General features: G+C 55.1%; 2 protein-coding genes across 2 annotated transcripts in view; one reads left to right on the forward strand and one right to left on the reverse strand.

Moving 5' to 3' along the window:
• Positions 1 to 8,198, forward strand: part of apc2 (APC regulator of WNT signaling pathway 2) — a 15,408-nt gene extending 7,210 nt beyond the window's left edge. Inside the window, exons 10-15 of the mRNA XM_056594737.1 lie at positions 191 to 289; positions 735 to 874; positions 1,210 to 1,404; positions 2,072 to 2,286; positions 2,675 to 3,772; positions 3,839 to 8,198. Of these exons, the coding sequence (XP_056450712.1) occupies positions 191 to 289; positions 735 to 874; positions 1,210 to 1,404; positions 2,072 to 2,286; positions 2,675 to 3,772; positions 3,839 to 8,198 (6,107 nt within the window). The remainder of the gene's footprint in view (positions 1 to 190; positions 290 to 734; positions 875 to 1,209; positions 1,405 to 2,071; positions 2,287 to 2,674; positions 3,773 to 3,838) is intronic.
• A 1,761-nt stretch (positions 8,199 to 9,959) lies between these two features.
• c7h19orf25 (chromosome 7 C19orf25 homolog) lies at positions 9,960 to 14,326 on the reverse strand. The gene is made up of 3 exons (XM_056594092.1): positions 14,170 to 14,326; positions 12,145 to 12,293; positions 9,960 to 10,287 (listed from the first exon to the last, which is right to left on the reverse strand). Exons 2-3 carry the CDS (start codon positions 12,278 to 12,280, stop codon positions 10,121 to 10,123), a joined length of 303 nt encoding a protein of 100 aa, XP_056450067.1. The 5' UTR covers positions 12,281 to 12,293; positions 14,170 to 14,326; the 3' UTR covers positions 9,960 to 10,120.
• Between the last annotated feature and the right edge of the window lie 5,021 nt (positions 14,327 to 19,347).

The raw sequence follows: 19,347 nt of genomic DNA on the forward strand, positions 1-19,347 counted from the left end.
AGGTTCTAGGTGGTTCTAGGAGGTGGATGAGGTTCTAGGAGGTGGATGAGGTTCTAGTTGGTTCTAGGAGGTGGATGAGGTTCTAGGTGGTTCTAGGAGGTGGATGAGGTTCTAGGGGGTTCTAGGAGGTGGATGAGGTCATAGGTGGTTCTAGGTCCCGGTTCCTCTGCTCACTGCGGTTCTCCTCCAGACATCCCGGAGCCAGTGGACCCTCAGATCTGTCAGGTGACCTGCGCTGTGATGAAGCTCTCCTTCGAAGAGGAGTACCGCCGTGCCATGAACGAGCTGGGTAAACAACAACACAACCACAACACAGCACAACACAACACTAAACAACCACAACATTACAACACTAAACAATGCTGTGCAGTGCCTCCGTCAGTGGGCAGCTCCTCCGTCAGTGGGCAGTGCCTCCCTCAGGGGGCAGTGCCTCTGTCAGGGTGCAGCCCCTCACTGTGAGCAGTGCCTCCATCAGGGGCAGCTCCTCCGTCAGGGTGCAGCTCCTCTGTCAGGGGGCAGCTCCTCCGTCAGGGTGCAGCTCCTCCGTCAGGGTGCAGCTCCTCCGTCAGGGGGCAGCTCCTCTGTCAGGGGGCAGTGCCTCCGTCAGTGGGCAGCTCCTCCGTCAGGGTGCAGCTCCTCCGTCAGGGGGCAGCTCCTCCGTCAGGGTGCAGCTCCTCCGTCAGGGTGCAGCTCCTCCGTCAGGGTGCAGCTCCTCACTGTGTGCTCTGCTCCAGGCGCCCTGCAGGTGGTGGCTGACCTGCTCCACCTGGACCAGGAGACGTACGGGATGCTCAACGACCCCATCAACCTGGCGCTGCGGCGCTATGCCGGCATGGCGCTCACCAACCTCACCTTCGGGGACGTGGCCAACAAGGTAGGAGCAGGACACCACCGTCAGGGATGGAGGTCAGGGATGGAGGCCCTATGGGGGCCTCCGTCAGCCCCCACTGGGGCCATAGGGGGCAGGAGAGAGCTGGTAATGGAGGCTCCAGGGTTAGTGTACAACAGATAGCTAGGGTAAGACGCTAAACCCTGCTGGGGACTACCTTTGGGTGCCAGGGGTGCGGGGGGGTAAGGCGGGAGGCTATGCAGAGTCCAGGTGAACTCTGAACCCGTGAGTCTTCAGTCTCTTGGGGTGCGGTGGCGTTGGCAGCGTGATGCTGGACTAGCGGAGAGTGGTGACGCCTGCCCCCCCCCCCCCCCCTGCAGGCCACGCTGTGCTCCAAGCGGAGCTGCCTGGCGGCGCTGGTGGCCCAGCTGGAGTCGGACAGCGAGGAGCTCCACCAGGTGGTCTCCAGCATCCTGAGGAACCTGTCCTGGAGGGCCGACATCAGCAGCAAGAGGGTTCTGAGGGACATGGGCAGCGTCCCGGCCCTCATCAGCTGCGCCCTGCAGGCCACCAAGGTGAGTCCGCCTCCTGGAGGTTAGGGTGAGTCCTCCTCCTGGATCAGGGTAGGGTGAGTCCTCCTCCTGGAGGTTGGGGTGAGTCCGCCTCCTGGAGGTTGGGGTGAGTTCGCCTCCTGGAGGTTAGGGTGAGTCCTCCTCCTGGAGGTTAGGGTGAGTCCGCCTCCTGGAGGTTAGGGTGAGTCCGCCTCCTGGAGGTTAGGGTGAGTCCGCCTCCTGGAGGTTAGGGTGAGTCCGCCTCCTGGAGGTTAGGGTGAGTCCGCCTCCTGGAGGTTAGGGTGACTTCGCCTCCTGGAGGTTAGGGTGAGTCCGCCTCCTGGAGGTTAGGGTGAGTCCGCCTCCTGGAGGTTGGGGTGAGTCCGCCTCCTGGAGGTTAGGGTAGGGTGGTGCTAGGAGGTGGATCAGTTGTTGTGTGTGTAACACGTTGTTTGCTCAACACGTTGTGTGTGTAACAGGCTGTGTGTAACACGTTATGTGTAACCTCACACGAGTACACACACACGAGTAACACGGTGTGTGTAACTCGTGTGTGTGTAACGGTGTGTGTAACTCGTGTGTGTGTAACACGTTGTGTGTGTAACTCGTTGTGTGTGTAACTCGTGTGTAACTCGTTGTGTGTGTAACTCGTTGTGTGTAACTCTTTGTGTGTAACTCGTTGTGTGTGCAGGAGTCGACCCTGAAGAGCCTGCTCAGCGCGCTGTGGAACCTGTCCGCCCACAGCGTGGAGAACAAGGTGTCCATCTGCTCCGTGGACGGGGCGCTGGGCTTCCTGGTGTCCACCCTGACCTACCGCTGCCAGACCAACTCCCTGGCCATCATCGAGAGCGGGGGGGGCATCCTGCGCAACGTGTCCAGCCTCATCGCCACGCGCGACGACTACCGGTGGGTCTGGTTACAGGGTTAGGGTTAGGGTAGGCTGGTTAGAGGGTTAGGGTAGGCTGGTTAAAGGGTTAGGGTAGGCTGGTTAGAGGATTAGGGTCAGCCCGTTAGAGGGTTAGGGTCAGCTGGTTAGAGGGTTAGGGTAGGCTGGTTAAAGGGTTAGGGTAGGCTGGTTAGAGGGTTAGGGTCAGCCCGTTAGAGGGTTAGGGTCAGCCCGTTAGAGGGTTAGGGTCAGCTGGTTAGAGGGTTAGGGTAGGCTGGTTAGAAGGTTAGGGTAGGCTGGTTAGAGGTAGAGTGTAGGCTGGTTAAAGGGTGAGGGTTGGCTAGTTAAGGTTCCCACTCTACATTGATGATGCCCTAAGGCTGTCCCTGGTGTACCTCTGGTCCTCAGACAAGTGCTGCGGGACCACAGCTGCCTGCAGACGCTGCTGCAGCACCTGCGCTCCCACAGCCTGACCATCGTCAGCAACGCCTGCGGGACCCTGTGGAACCTGTCGGCGCGCAGCCCCCGCGACCAGGAGCTGCTGTGGGACCTGGGGGCCGTCAGCATGCTGCGCAACCTCATCCACTCCAAGCACAAGATGATCGCCATGGGCAGCGCGGCCGCCCTGCGGAACCTGCTCTCCAACCGCCCCTTCAAGTACAAGGACGCGGCGGTGGTCTCGCCGGGCTCCTGCGTGCCCTCGCTCTACATGAGGAAGCAGAAGGCGCTGGAGGCGGAGCTCGACGCCAAGCACCTCTCCGAGACCTTCGACACCCTGGACAAGCCCAGCCCCAAGCACCTGGGCCTCCACAAGCCCCTCCGCCACATGGAGAGCCTGGCCCGGGACTACGCCTCCGACTCGGGCTGCTTCGACGACGACGAGGCCCCCAACCTGTCCAGCAGTCTGGACACGGGCAGCTTCTCCCGGCTCTCCATGTTCCTCGGTAACTCCAACTTCCTCCAAGCGGGAAGGAAAGACAACGAAGCCGAACGGGAGGCGGAGCCGTCTCACGGCGGCGACAGGAGGCACACGTCTCACGACCACGTGGTGTCCGCCGCCGCCGAGACGCTCGCCAAGAAGATCACCAACACCGTGGCCAAGATCGACCGCCTGGTGGACGACATCACCATGCACACCTCGTCGGAGGACAGCTTCAGCCTCAGCTCCGAGGACCCCTTCGCCGACTGGCCCTACGGGATGGACGAGCTGAACGAGGCGCGGGCCAAGTCCTGCTCGCCCTGCCACCTGTCGGACACCAGCAGCCTGGCCCACAGGGAGCGGCTGGGCCGGGCCCACGCCCTGATCCGCCTGAAGGCCGCCCACACCAGCCTGTCCACCGACAGCCTGAACAGCGGCAGCACCAGCGACGGCTACTGCGGCAGTAGAGACCAGATCGCCTCCCCAGCCGCCGCGGCCACCCTGCAACACAAGAGGCCCAGTCAGCTGGATCTCAAGGTCATTCATCAGGAATATGCTAATCATCAGCCATATGCTAACCATCTGGAGTATGCTAACCGCCTGGAGTATGCTAAATGTCAGGAGTATGCCAATGCCGGGCCAACTGCCATGAGCCGTCCCAACCCGCTCAATGTTCCAGAGAGAGATTCTGTGGACAACAAAGAGCTCAAAGCTTGTGATGCTAGCAGTGTAGAGCAGGAGCTGGCAGCTCACACCCCGACCAGCGTCTCAACTAAACTCTCCTCCGACGTCAGCATGGCCTCCATCAAGCTCTCCCCCTCCTATCAACACGTTCCTCTGATTCACAGCGGGGCTAAATTTGGTGCAGCGAAGACGACGGTGCATGTGCAGGCCACCCAGGCCGTTAGGAGGCAGGCCTGGGTTCCTAGCGTGCTCACAGGGGGGAGTCTCACCAAGTTCCCTCCCCTTGGCCCGGCCCGGAGCCCCATCATCGGCCCCCTGGAGACGGTGCAGAAGTACTCGGTGGAGAACACGCCCATCTGCTTCTCGCGCTGCAGCTCGCTGTCCTCGCTGTCCTCCGGGGAGGGGCCGCTGGACGGACAGAGCCAGAGCGACAACGAGCTGGAGAGCGACTCGTCGCTGGAGATCATCGAGGTGGAGGACGGAGAAGAGGTGGTGAAGACGACCGCAGAAGACGAAACCTTGGAAGATCTCAGCGACAGCCAGCTGCTAGTGACCGACTCCAAAACCTTCCCCGGGAAGGACGAGCTCCTGACCGATCCCACGGAGATACCGTCCAAACAGGAGAAGGAGTACTCCCGCGGCGCGTCGCCCACCCTGCTGGAGGACCGCTCTCCGTCCAGCTCCTCTGAGAACTACATCCACGAGACGCCGCTGGTCATGAGCCGCTGCAGCTCCCTCAGCTCTCTCGGGAGCTTCGACTCTCCGTCCATCGCCAGCTCCATTCAGAGTGACCCGTGCAGCGAGATGATCGATGGAACCATCAGCCCCAGCGACCTCCCCGACAGTCCGGGTCAGACCATGCCGCCGAGCCGGAGTAAGACCCCCTGCTGTGTGGAGCCGAACCCTGCGGACACGCAGGGCGGCGGCGTGCCGTGGGAAAGCAGCCTGCGCAAGTTCCTCGAGATCGCAGACTTCAAAGAGAGGTTCAACCTCCCTCCTGACCTGGACACCATGATCTACTTCACTGTGGAGAAGCCCACAGAGAACTTCTCGTGTGCGTCGAGCCTGAGCGCCCTGCCCCTGCATGAGCACTACGTCCAAAAGGACGTGGAGCTGAAGCTCACTCCTCTGCTGCAGCAAAGCGACAGAAACCCTCCGCTCGCCGATGACGACGCAGCGGACCGGGAGGAACGCTCTAGCGAGGCGACCTCCGACGACGACATAGAGATCCTGAAAGAATGCATCAACTCGGCGATGCCGTCAAAGTTCCGCAAGGTCCGGCCGTCGCTGATGGCCAGCATCCCACCTCATCTTCTAAACTCTCAGAGCAAGACACAGATGCAGCTGCCGGTCTACATGATGGTCCCACACTCCAGTGGCCAGAGGTCCTCTGGGAGGAGGGTCGTCATGACGCAGAAGGAGATCACACTCGACGACTCGTCCTTCACCGACTCTGCAGAAGGGACTCCGGTCAACTTCTCCAGCACCACGTCTCTGAGTGACGAGACTCTTCAGTATCCGGTGAAGGAGAAGGGAGCCAAGGACTGGAGGGCCAGAGACACCGGGAGCCAGGACATGGTGGACGACGAGGCCAAGAGGATCGACGACTTGAGGAAGTTCTCTTACTTCCATAAGAACAATCGGGTGAACTCCCAACCCAACGTACAAGTCAACCAGACGAGCAAAACTACGAAGCACGTCATCCAAACTCAGAAATTGCTGATGCAGAGTAAAGAAGTGACTGACAGAGTGACCAATCAGAGGAACCGTGATCAGTCGCCCAATCAGCAGCGGCCACGACAGGGGCAAGTCCTGGCACTTCCTGTCATACAAAACCCTGAGATGATCCAAACATCCCACACTAAAGAAGACGTCTACTGCTACAATGACCAGAAGGAACGAGAAGAGCGGTTCACCAAACGACCTGGGAGAAGGCAGACAAGGGAAGCGAGCAGAAACACTCTCTCCCGGAGCATGACCAACGTCGGCAGAACAGAGCCGCAGAGCGAGCCCAAAGGCTTCCACAGGATCAAGCAGAACCTGATGAAGAGCGACTCGCCATCGTGCTACTCCCTCAGCACCTCTCTGAGCTCCCTCAGCGACGCAGAGTTTGAGGAGCACCAGAGCAAACCACAGCAGATCTGGACCAAGACTAGACACAACAAAACCAACCCGACGGGGCTCTCCCGGCCCACGGCCTTCCACAGCCCGTACGAGGCGCAGAGCTCGCCCAGCTCCGTGAGCCTGGACTCCGAGGACGACCTCCTGCAGAGGTGCATCACGTCCGCCATGCCCAAGCAGAGGAGGAAGATGGCCGCCAGGAAGAAGAAGGCAGAGAAGAATCAGAATCAAAAGAACAACACGCAGAAGTTCATCTGGAACATGGATCAGGACTCTGACAGTGACGACCTGGCGTCCGACAAAGACTCAGACCTCAACAGTGTGGAGTGGAGAGCGATACAAGAAGGAGCAAACTCTGTGGTCACAGGATTGATGGCATCCAAGTCACAGGAGCCTTCCTCCGAAGAGACAGAATCCGTCCTTTCGTTCATGTCCACGTCCAGTTTTACACCCAAGGAAAAGACGTTTGCCAAAGACAAAAAGCCCAACAAACCTCTGGACTTTGCTCATCGCAAACCGGTTGCAAACCTGCCTGTGGTGTTCAGAGGAAGAACAGTGATCTACACTCCTAAAAAAGAGACGACCCTCTCCCAAAGGCCCCCTCCAAACAAAGTGTCAACAAGGCCAGACGCTCCCAAGAACCCGCAGCTCGCCCAACACCGCTCCAAGAGCCTCCACCGCCTGGGACAGCCCCAGGAGATGGAGTGGTCCCTCCCCAAGAGGAGCTCCACTCCTCCACCCAGGATTCCAAAGAGCTCTTCTTCTGGTTCCTCACAAAGCTCTACTCTGTCTAAACACTCCCAGAGGAAGATCACCTCTCCGATTCAAATCAATAAATGTGTTCCTAAGAAGAACGCCACACCATCAAGTAGTCCTCCTGCTACGAGTCCTCCGGAGAGGAAGGGTCGCTCCCCTGTCCCGAGTCAAGAGCAAAAGTCCACCGCACATAAAACACAGAAGTCTCCGGTTCGAATCCCATTCATGCAGAGCTCAAGGCAAACTAGAGCCATATCCCCGTTGGTAACCAACCAGCCGACCAATGTGAGCAGACCTAACAGCCATGTGACAGGGAAACGACCTCCTCCAGCCAATCGGCTGGACCTGGTCCGGATGACCTCGGCCCACTCGGGTGGAACTGAGACCGATCGAAACGGGTTCCTCAGACAACTGACGTTCATCAAGGAGTCCAAAACCCTCATGAGGCGCGAGGGCACCGCGCACTCCGCTCCCCCGGCCCAGAGCTCCTCTCGCAGAGGGCGTCCCGCCGCCGCCGCCGTCTTCCTCTGCTCCTCTCGCTGCCAGGAGCTCAAGGTGGCAGTTCAGGGGCCGAGGAGGACGCCGGCTAAGGGTCCGGCCCCCAAGACAGTCCATCCGGACCCCAGCCGTCTGAAGCAGAGTCCGGCCGCCACGAGGGCCGGCTCCGGGGAGCGGGAAGCCTCGGCCAGGCGTCCGCCCCGGAGGACCAGCTCGGAGAGTCCCTGCAGGGCGGCGCAGCGGCCCGGGCCGGCCAGGGGGTCTGCTGCCAGGCAGCAGCAGCAGGACACCTTCAAACGGCACGCCTCCTCTCCCAGTATCAACGTACTGAGCCGGGTCACCAGCCGCTCGTCGGTCCGGTCTTCCTCCTCAGACTCCAGCGGGCGAGCCAAGAGCGAAGACGACACCAAGAGGAGGGGGTCGCGGCCGAACCACAGGGTCACCTGGAGGAGGATTAAGGACGAGGATGTGCCGCAGATCTTGAAGACCACTCTGCCGGCGACGGCGCTGCCTCTCGCACCTTCTCCCGAGGAGAAGCCCAAGTCTGCGGCCATGCCAGGGAAGCTGCCCACCATCATCCTCGCCTCACGAAAAACAAGCGACGCAACCGTCCAGACGGAAGACTTCTCCGGTAAGACCCACTCGAGCTCCTCCCTCAAGGCCGAGGCAACGCCCTCTGAGGACGGCTCTGGTCTGTCCACGCTGTGGAAGGCCGGGCCAGGAGGGGTCCTCCAGGAAGGGGACTCGGATGGACCCCCGCGGGGCCACAGCTCCGTCTCCACGGGAACCCCCGACAGCTTCACGTCCGGAGGGGTGCTCTTCCGTCAGGGGTCCCCCAGTAAGTCTGCCAGAGTCACCCCGTTCAACTACACGCCTAGCCCCATGACCTGCAGTACCCAGGAGCCCCCCGCCACACCCAGCGGCCAGAAGACCGGGGAGAAGGCTGAGGCGTAGAGCGCTCCTCCACCTCAGAGGCGACCCCACCCCTCAGCTCAGGGGGACTCCATCACCTCTGCGAGACCTCCAACCCTCCACCACTCATCCACCCTCCTATCTGCTAGAAGACCACCGACGTAGCAGTTTAGACCAACATCACTCACAATAGAGATGCATCTTTTGTACTCATTTTTTACTTGTACATAGACTTTTGCTTGGTGACTACGTCACACGCACACTTTAAACGTAACTATCTGGATGTCGTCACATAAACTAACTCCGAGGACAGGCTGACGTAGAACAAAGATATGCAAAACAAACCACACGGGAATCCAATCTGTGCCAGACACTATTTAATAACTTTAAGTCCTGCTCTCTGAACACCTCCTGCTGCTCTTAGCCACCACCGCTACCCTTTAGCCGCTCCGGCTAGCTGCCGCGCTGGAGACTCTGATGTGAACCCTGACCTCTGCTGTAAATAGACTCATCTAGAAAACCTTCCAGCGTCGCACTTGATCACGGCTCCCCGTCCTCCTGGGATCAACGCTCCAGGAAGTCCTCTGGAAACGGACTGTTCAGGATTTGAGAACATTGTCAAGAATAATAGAAACCTATCTGCTATCACCTATCCCCCACGGCCCCCTGCTATCACCTATCCCCCCCTGCTATCACCTATCCCCTATCCCCCACGGCCCCCTGCTATCACCTATCCCCCCCTGCTATCACCTATCCCCCACGGCCCCCTGCTATCACCTATCCCCCCCTGCTATCACCTATCCCCTATCCCCCACGGCCCCCTGCTATCACCTATCCCCCCGCTATCACCTATCCCCATGGCCTCCCTGACTGCCTATCCCCAGCTCAGTATTCTGTATCAGCTGATCTAATGACCAGCGGATGGACGTCGTTCTGTGTAATGTAATGTATACTTGTCTTGCTGTACGTAGTGATAGATGATAGATCAGGAGGCCCACATACCGGCCTCCCGTGTTGTGGAACATCTTAACGTCATGCATCAGACGCTGCGGCGCAGTCTCCTCCCTGACGCCTCACAGCGTGACGGACAGGTGCCCTCCAGAGGCTTCTGGTCTCCATGCCAACGCCCTGCTGGGACCCTGACCTGGGAAGGGTTCAGGGTCAGGGACCTCCGGTCCGCCGTTCAGCTCACAGCAGAACCACCGCCCCAAACGCTCGTTATGGTCGCCCTGCTCCTAGTTACCACCCGATAGTACCTTAGGGCCACCTCCTACACCTCACCCCAGGACCACACGGTTCACCGTACTATACCTACTAGTGCTACTAGTTACCCCCCGATAGTACCTTAGGGCCACCTCCTACACCGTACCCCAAGACCACACGGTTCACCGTTCTATACCATTATGATACCAGATAGTTCACCACACTATACTATTATGATACCAGATAGTTCACCCTACTATACCATTATGATACCAGGTGGTACACCGTACCAGTGTGATACCAGAACACCAGGTGGTACCCCTTACCAGTATGATACCAGTACATCATACCAGTATACCTGTAGGATACCAGTACATCATACCAGTACAACAGATGGTACCCCATACCAGTAAGATACCAGTACATCATACCAGTAAGATACCAGTACATCATACCAGTATGATACCAGTCCTTCATTCCAGTATACCAGGTGGTACCAGGTGATGGCCTGGGCTGTGAGGTGTGAATCTGTACGTGGGTCTGAGTTGGTGTCAATAAAGTGATGCTTTAATAACGCCGTGTGGTCTCTTTGAGTGGAATCAAAACAGAAGACAATGTTATCAGGTACAACTTTATTGACAGGAGTGGGACGACACAGAGAGGGTTTAACAGTGTGGGCTCCTCAGGGATAGACGGTCCTTCCACAGTACAGACAGTCCACTCTGAACACCGTCAGGGTCAGAGGTCAGACCCCCAGGGACTCAGAGAGCCCGACCTTTGACCTCGGTCACGGTCCGCTCCAGCTGCTCCCCGGCCGAGTGCAGCCCCTCCCTCTGAAGGCCCAGATGACCTCTGACCTCCAGCAGCCTCTGGTTGACCTCCAGGTAGCGCCGACCCTGCTGGTAGGTGACCTCTGACCCCTGGGTGCCTGGTCGATGAGGACAGGTTATAATGGTTATAATGGTCTATGGGGGACTGGTTATAATGGTCTGAGGAGTGGTTATACTGGGGGTCTATCGGTTATACTGGGGGTCTCGGGGTTATACTGGGGGGTCTAGGGGTTATACTGGGGGGTCTAGGGGTTATACTGGGGGGTCTATTGGTTATACTGGGGGTCTAGGGGTTATACTGGGGGTCTATTGGTTATACTGCGGGTCTATTGGTTATACTGGGGGTCTAGGGGTTATACTGGGGGTCTAGGGGTTATACTGGGGGGTCTATTGGTTATACTGGGGGTCTATTGGTTATACTGGGGGTCTAGGGGTTATACTGGGGGGTCTAGGGGTTATACTGGGGGTTTAGGGGTTATACTGGGGGTCTATTGGTTATACTGGGGGTCTATTGGTTATACTGGGGGACTAGGGGTTATACTGGGGGGTCTAGGGGTTATACTGGGGGGTCTAGGGGTTACACTGGGGGTCTAGGGGTTATACTGGGGGTCTATTGGTTATACTGGGGGTCTAGGGGTTATACTGGGGGGTCTAGGGGTTATACTGGGGGTTTAGGGGTTATACTGGGGGTCTAGGGGTTATACTGAGGGGTCTAGGGGTTATACTGGGGGTCTAGGGGTTATACTGGGGGTCTAGGGGTTATACTGGGGGTCTATTGGTTATACTGGGGGGTCTAGGGGTTATACTGGGGGGTCTAGGGGTTATACTGGGGGTTATACTGGGGGGTCTAGGGGTTATACTGGGGGTCTATTGGTTATACTGGGGGTCTAGGGGTTATACTGGGGGGTCTAGGGGTTAAACTGGGGGTCTAGGGGTTATACTGGGGGTCTATTGGTTACACTGGGGGTCTATTGGTTATACTGGGGGTTTAGGGGTTATACTGGGGGTCTATTGGTTATACTGGGGGGTCTAGGGGTTATACTGGGGGGTCTAGGGGTTATACTGGGGGTCAAGGGGTTATACTGGGGGGTCTAGGGGTTATACTGGGGGGTCTATGGGTTATACTGGGGGTCAAGGGGTTATACTGGGGGGTCTATTGGTTATACTGGGGGGTCTAGGGGTTATACTGGGGGGTCTAGGGGTTATACTGGGGGGTCTAGGGGTTACACTGGGGGTTATACTGGGGGTCTAGGGGTTATACTGGGGGTCTAGGGGTTATACTGGGGGTCTATTGGTTATACTGGGGGTCTATTGGTTATACTGGGGGTCTAGGGGTTATACTGGGGGTTATACTGGGGGTCTAGGGGTTATACTGGGGGTTATACTGGGGGTCTAGGGGTTATACTGGGGGTCAATTGGTTATACTGGGGGGTCTAGGGGTTATACTGGGGGGTCTATTGGTTATACTGGGGGTCTAGGGGTTATACTGGGGGGTCTAGGGGTCATACTGGGGGGTCTAGGGGTTATACTGGGGGTATATTGGTTATACTGGGGGTCTAGGGGTTATACTGGGGGTCTAGGGGTTATACTGGGGGTCTAGGGGTTATACTGGGGGTCTAGGGGTTATACTGGGGGGTCTAGGGGTTATACTGGGGGGTCTAGGGGTTATACTGGGGGGTCTAGGGGTTATACTGGGGGGTCTAGGGGTTATACTGGGGGGTCTAGGGGTTATACTGGGGGGTCTAGGGGTTATACTGGGGGGTCTAGGGGTTATACTGGGGGGTCTAGGGGTTACACTGGGGGTTATACTGGGGGGTCTAGGGGTTATACTGGGGGTCTATTGGTTATACTGGGGGTCTAGGGGTTATACTGGGGGTTATACTGGGGGTCTATTGGTTATACTGGGGGTCTAGGGGTTATGCTGGGGGTCATACACCAGGTCCGGGGGTCCTGACCTGGGTGGGGGGTCTGCAGGATGCTGAAGACGGGGTCCCGGGGCGGGGCGGAGGACAGGTCCTCCAGGACCCGGTCCACGGAGAGGCTCTCGGGCCGCGCCGGCAGCAGCGCCCGCTTCTTGTTCTTAGAGCTCATCTGGACGGAGGGTCTGGAGACACACGTTGAGCCATCATCCACCCCCACATCATCCACCCCACATCATCCACCCCACATCATCCACCCCCACATCATCAACCCCCACATCATCAACCCATCATCCACCCCACATCATCCACCCCCACATCATCCACCCCCACATCACCCACCCCCACATCATCCACCCCCACATCATCCACCCATCATCCACCCCACATCATCCACCCCCACATCATCCACCCACATCATCCACCCCCACATCACCCACCCCCACATCATCCACCCCCACATCATCCACCCCCACATCATCCACCCCCACATCATCCATCCCCACATCATCAACCCATCACCCACCCCCACATCATCCACCCCACACATCATCAACCCCACATCATCCACCCCCACATCATCCACCCCCACATCATCCACCCCACATCATCAACCCCCACATCATCCACCCCACACATCATCCACCCCCACATCATCCACCCCACACATCACCCACCCACACATCACCCACCCCCACATCATCCACCCCCACATCATCCATCCCCACATCATCCACCCCCCACATCATCAACCCCCACATCATCCACCCCCACAACATCCACCCCCACATGTAATCATCAACCCCCACATCACCCACCCCCACATCATCCACCCCCACATCATCCACCCCCACATCATCCACTCCCACATCATCAACCCCCACATCATCAACCCATCATCCACCCCCACATGTAATCATCAACCCCCACATCATCCACCCCACATCATCAACCCCCACATCATCCACCCCACATCATCAACCCACACATCATCCACCCCACATCATCAACCCACACATCATCCACCCCACATCATCCACCCCCACATGTAATCATCAACCCCCACATCATCAACCCCCACATCATCAACCCACACATCATCCACCCCCACATCATCAACCCATCATCCACCCCCACATGTAATCATCAACCCCCACATCATCCACCCCACATCATCAACCCCCACATCATCCACCCCACATCATCAACCCACACATCATCCACCCCCACATCATCCACCCCCACATGTAATCATCAACCCCCACATCATCCACCCCCACATCATCAACCCACACATCATCCACCCCCACATCATCCACCCCCACATGTAATCATCAACCCCCACATCATCCACCCCCACATCATCCACCCCACATCATCAACCCACACATCATCCACCCCCACATCATCCACCCCCACATCATCCACCCCACATCATCAACCCACACATCATCAACCCCCACATCATCCACCCCCACATCATCCACCCCCACATCATCAACCCCACATGTAATCATCAACCCCCACATCATCAACCCCCACATCATCAACCCACACATCATCCACCCCACATCATCAACCCACACATCATCAACCCCACATCATCAACCCACACATCATCCACCCCCACATCATCCACCCCCACATGTAATCATCAACCCCCACATCATCAACCCACACATCATCAACCCACACATCATCAACCCCCACATCATCCACCCCCACATCATCAACCCACACATCATCCACCCCCACATCATCAACCCACACATCATCCACCCCACATCATCAACCCACACATCATCCACCCCCACATCATCCACCCCACATCATCAACCCCCACATGTCAACATCAACCCTAACTAGTACCACTTGACCTGTCCTGGGCATTATAATCCTATGAAGGCTACATAATGCTAACTAAACTAGCTCGACTGAAGGATACACAATGCTAACTAAACTAGCACTAATGTAGGCCACATAATGCTAACTAAACTAGCTCTAATAAAGGCTACATAAAAGGAGCTCTAAGGACTAACTATTATGCGTGTCTTTACTCACCAGAGCGCTGCCATTTTGTCGGTAATATCCGCGTTGTCGAGTGTTATGAAGCCTCTGGATAATAAAGTTGTAATCTAATCTAAAGAGGTACAAAACATCACAAACATGACGTCGATAGCGTCGAGCTCCGATGCTGCAGCGGCTCCTCGGGGAGCGTCACTTGGTACGTCAGCACGCCGATTACGTTTTTCTGTAGTTCTTTGTTACGTTCCTATAGTTCTGCGATGGATTAATGCGTACCCGCATTGTTTACAGTGCTTAGTTAAAGAAAGAAGATTGTATTCAACGTTTAAGACGGAGTGGGTAGTCCCTAGCTTTGATTTTTTGATTTGTTTTTGTTCCAAATATGTGACGATGAACCTTCCTGTGTTCATAGTAAATCATTTACATCACACAAATAAATAAACCCATGAGCATGTGCTGCCCTCTAGCGGTCACAGTCCTCAAAACAACTGCACGGTACTGTGGACACTAGTACTAACATAAATACATACAGATACATGTGTACATACAATCGGATACATGTATCCATACATACAGATACATGTATCAATAATACAAATACATGTATCAATACATACAGATACATATATCAATAATACAGATACATATATCAATGCATGTTTCTGCATACGGATATAGATTAAAGTATTAATACATGTATCAACAATACGAATACATGTATCAATACATACAGATACATGCATGGATACAGATTAAAGTATTGATACATACAGATACATGTATGGATACAAATGGAGGTATTGATACATGTATCTGTATGCATTGATACATGTAGCAGTATGTATTGATACATGCAGTATGTATTGATACATGTATCTGTTTGTATTGATACATGTATCTGTATGTATTGGTACATGTATCAGTATGTATTGAATTTGATACATGTATCAGTATGTATTGATACATGTATCTGTTTGTATTGATACATGTATCTGTATGTATTGATACATGTATCACAGTGTATTCATGTTGTGTTGCTGTAGGCAGGGGGGGGGGGGCAGCTGTGACCCTGTCCCCATGAGGGGGGGGGCTCGTGGGACAGCGTCCGGGCTCCGGCCCCCCTCTCCTCATCAGGGCCCCCAGGGGCTGCTGTCCTCCAGACAGGCTGGAGGAGAACCGACCCCCCATCAGACTGATGCCCGCCCAAGCACAAGGGTGTTAATGTGTGTGTGTGTGTGTGTGTGTGTGTGTGTGTGTGTGTGTGTGTGTGTGTGTGTGTGTGTGTGTGTGTGTGTGTGTGTGTGTGTGTGTGTGTGTGTGTGTGTGTGTGTGTGTGTGTGTGCTTCTGTGTGCGTGCGTGCGTGTTAGTGTGTGTGTCCCACTATAGCCACCCTGCATTTATGGACCTTTACAACCCTGAGAACCTTAACGCCTCCCTCTACCTCTCTCCCTCTCTCCTCCACTCTCCTCCTCCCTCTCTCCCTCTCTCTCTCCCTCTCTCCGTCCCTCCCCCCTCCCCTCTCTCACCTCCTCGCTCCCTCTCTCCTCCTCTCTCCCTCCCCTCTCTCCCTCTCTCCCTCTCTCCTCCACTCTCCTCCTCCCTCTCTCCCTCTCTCTCTCCCTCTCTCCGTCCCTCCCCCCTCCCCTCTCTCACCTCCTCGCTCCCTCTCTCCTCCTCTCTCCCTCCCCTCTCTCCCTCTCTCCCTCTCTCCTCCACTCTCCTCCTCCCTCTCTCCCTCTCTCTCTCCCTCTCTCCGTCCCTCCCCCCTCCCCTCTCTCACCTCCTCGCTCCCTCTCTCCTCCTCTCTCCCTCCCCTCTCTCCCTCTCTCCCTCTCTCCTCCACTCTCCTCCTCCCTCTCTCCCTCTCTCTCTCCCTCTCTCCGTCCCTCCCCCCTCCCCTCTCTCACCTCCTCGCTCCCTCTCTCCTCCTCTCTCCCTCCCCTCTCTCCCTCTCTCCTCTCTCCCTCCCCTCTTCCTCTCTCCTCCTCTCTCCCTCTCCTCATCTCTCCCCCTCTCTCCCCCCCTCCCTTCCCACCCTCTCTCCCTCCCCTCTCTCTCTCTATCTTAGTATCAGCCAGTTGTGGTAAATGTTTGATGTTTACATTTTAATGTTCAGTTTGTGGCACTTTGATGGGAGCCTGTTCAAAGGCACACCCCCTGGAACGAAACTCAACCAATCAGGGTCAAGAATTGTTTATATGCTGTGGTATAATACAACAATGGAACACTTTGACAACACTGGGAACCTGTGAGGGGACACAGTCACACACACACAACACAGACACAGACACACAGACACACACAGACACAGACACAGACACACACACACACACACACACACTCACACGCACACATAGACACGCGCACGCACGCAGACACGCACGCAAAAAAAAACACACACACACGCACGCACACAGACACGCACGCACACACACATACACATGCGCACACACATATACACACATGCACAAACACACACACACAAACACACCAACACACAAACAGAGATGCACACACACTCACTACCCCTCTGCTCCTGTGGGACCGAGAGTCTCTGATTGGGTGAGATTCTTATCAGTCTTCAGCTATATGGCCACTCATCAGCGACTTGTTGGATTGACAGACTCCTCCCCTGGGAGGCCTTGGCCCCGCCCCTGGGAGCATTAGCCCCACCCCCTGGGCCCTGATAGCGTCTCTCTGATTTTCTCCTGTTGTGAGAAAGCCAAGAGTCACTCGCTTGGAATTCTGGGAAATGCTGCTGCTGGGCTGATAAGAGTGTGTGTTTTAGTGTGTGTGTGTGTGTGTGTGTGTGTGTGTGTGTGTGTGTGTGTGTGTGTGTGTGTGTGTGTGTGTGTGTGTTAGTGTTAGTGTGTGTGTGTGTGTGTGTGTGTGTGTGTGTGTGTGTGTGTGTGTGTGTGTGTGTGTGTGTGTGTGTGTGTGTGTTTGTGTGTGTGTGTGTGTGTGTTTGTGTGTGCTTGTGTGTGTGTGTGTGTGTGTGTGTGTGTGTGTGTGTGTGTGTGTGTGTGTGTGTGTGTGTGTGTGTGTGTGTGTATGTGTGTGTTTATCAGTTCTATTTATTCATTATGATTTATATCAGACTGATATTCAGGTTGAGGAGGAGAGAGACAGACCAGCTGGCTGTCGCCCTGCGGGGCTGACTCCACCGTCGGGGTGTGAATGGGTGACTGTGTGAATAAAAAGATTGAAGTCGCTTCGGCTATAAATGTAGATATTGTTGCAATAGACTGTGTTGTATATTCATATTATGTACATCCGATATGATATACATACTTCGCAATCTTCCACCCTCTCTCTCTCACATAATGTGTTGTCTATTGTTGTAGTGTTTTTTATTTGCCGTTTGTTTGAGTGTCTGTGCTGTCTGAATGTATTCCTTTTTGTAAACCGTCTTTGAGAACCCAGAAAAATGCTGTAAAAAAGTATCTATTAATATTATTATTATTGCTATTATTATATTATTATCTATAGATATATTTATAGGTATACCTATATATAGATTTCTAACTCAGCGTCATGTTATGGTGATATGATCAACTATAACAAATCAAAGAAAAAAAACGTAGCATGAATTCTAATTTATTTAGTTATAGACACAGATAACCTGAACATTAATAACATTACAAAAACGTGTTCAACCATAACTTTGTAATAATACGTTAAACGATCACATTGAAATAATGTGTTCAACAATAACCTTCTAACATATTCAACATTTACATCATATCCTGGTCACAATAACATAACATGTTCAACATTTACCTAATATCATGGTCACAATAACATAACCTGTTCATCATTAACTGAATATCTCCAACAATAGCATCAACATAACATGTTAATAACATTATAATATGTTCACAATAACATGACATGTTCAACATTAACATGATAATATGTTCAACAATAACATAACATGTTCAACATTAACATGATAACATGTTCAACAATAACATAACATGAACAACAATAAAATATTTTTTCCAACAATAGCAGTATAATACCATGTTAAACAACATGACATGATTAATAATAACATAATAACATGCACAATAATGATATTAAAACTTGATAGACAAAAACATAATAGCTCCACAATGCAGTATAATCAACCATAACATAACGTGCTCCACCGTCACATAATCACATGTCACACGATTACTTAATTTAAGTAGTACACTAGTGCATGTGAAAATCACATGATATTACACAGTGAATATCACATCCTCTTTCAGCTGATTGGTCAGCCACAGGTCACATGGTCACTCTGGGGCTCCAACATGGGGCCACCAGGACAGCAGGTATGGGTCTGAGGTCAGAGGTCATCTGCCCCGCTGAAGGTGGGAGGACCCCGGAGAGCTGAGGACCTCAGTGGAGCCCCCGGGGCTGCTGCCATACAGGAAGCTGTCACAGCTGGACGGAGACGACAGGAAGGAAGGGAACACATGACCCCACCCCGCCCCCACCTGGTCAGTAGGGCTCCGCCCCCCCACCCCCACCTGGTCACTCTGGCTCCTCCCCCCCGCCCCCACCTGGTCAGTCAGGCTCCTTCCTCCCACCCCCACCTGGTCAATCAGGCTCCTCCTCCCCACCCCCACCTGGTCACTAGGGCTCCGCCCCCCCGCCCCCACCTGGTCACTCAGGCTCCTCCCCACCGCCCCCACCTGGTCACTAGGGCTCCGCCCCCCCGGCCCCACCTGGTGGCTCGGGCTCCGCCCCTCCTCCTCTGTGGTGAGTGTGGACAGGAAGTGGATATAGCGCAGTGCGAGGCGCAGCGTCTGGTTCTTGCTCAGCTTCCTGTCGGGGGGGTGGGCCGGCAGCAGCGCCCGCAGCGAGGAGAAGGCTCCGCCCACGCTCTGCTGGCGCCAGCGCTCCCTGCTATTGGTCGACACCCGCTGTCCGTCGCCTGGAGGGGGAGGCGTCGATTACAACACAGCTCCACCGGGAAGTACCGCACACTGGGCGGCTCCCAGTGCAACCAGTCTGCTACTGGTTCTACTGGGCAGCTCCCAGTAGAACCAGTCTGCTACTGGTTCTACTAGGCAGCTCCCAGTACAACCAGTCTGCTACTGGTTCCACTGGGCAGCTCCCAGTGCAACCAGTCTGCTTCTGGTTGTACTGGGAGCTGCCCAGTAGAACCAGTAGCAGACTGGTTGTACTGGGAGCTGCCAGTCTGCTACTGGTTCTACTAGGCA

This window comes from Gadus chalcogrammus, chromosome 7, assembly GCF_026213295.1.
Source record: "Gadus chalcogrammus isolate NIFS_2021 chromosome 7, NIFS_Gcha_1.0, whole genome shotgun sequence".
Taxonomy (NCBI): domain Eukaryota; kingdom Metazoa; phylum Chordata; class Actinopteri; order Gadiformes; family Gadidae; genus Gadus; species Gadus chalcogrammus.

Coding starts and splice junctions, on each gene's coding strand:
- c7h19orf25 (XM_056594092.1), bottom strand. CDS start 12,280: ATGAGCTCTAAGAACAAGAAGCGGGCGCTGCTGCCGGCGCGGCCCGAG. Junction 10,288..12,144: donor CCTGCAGACCCCCCACCCAG/GTCAGGACCCCC, acceptor CTCATCGACCAG/GCACCCAGGGGTCAGAGGTC.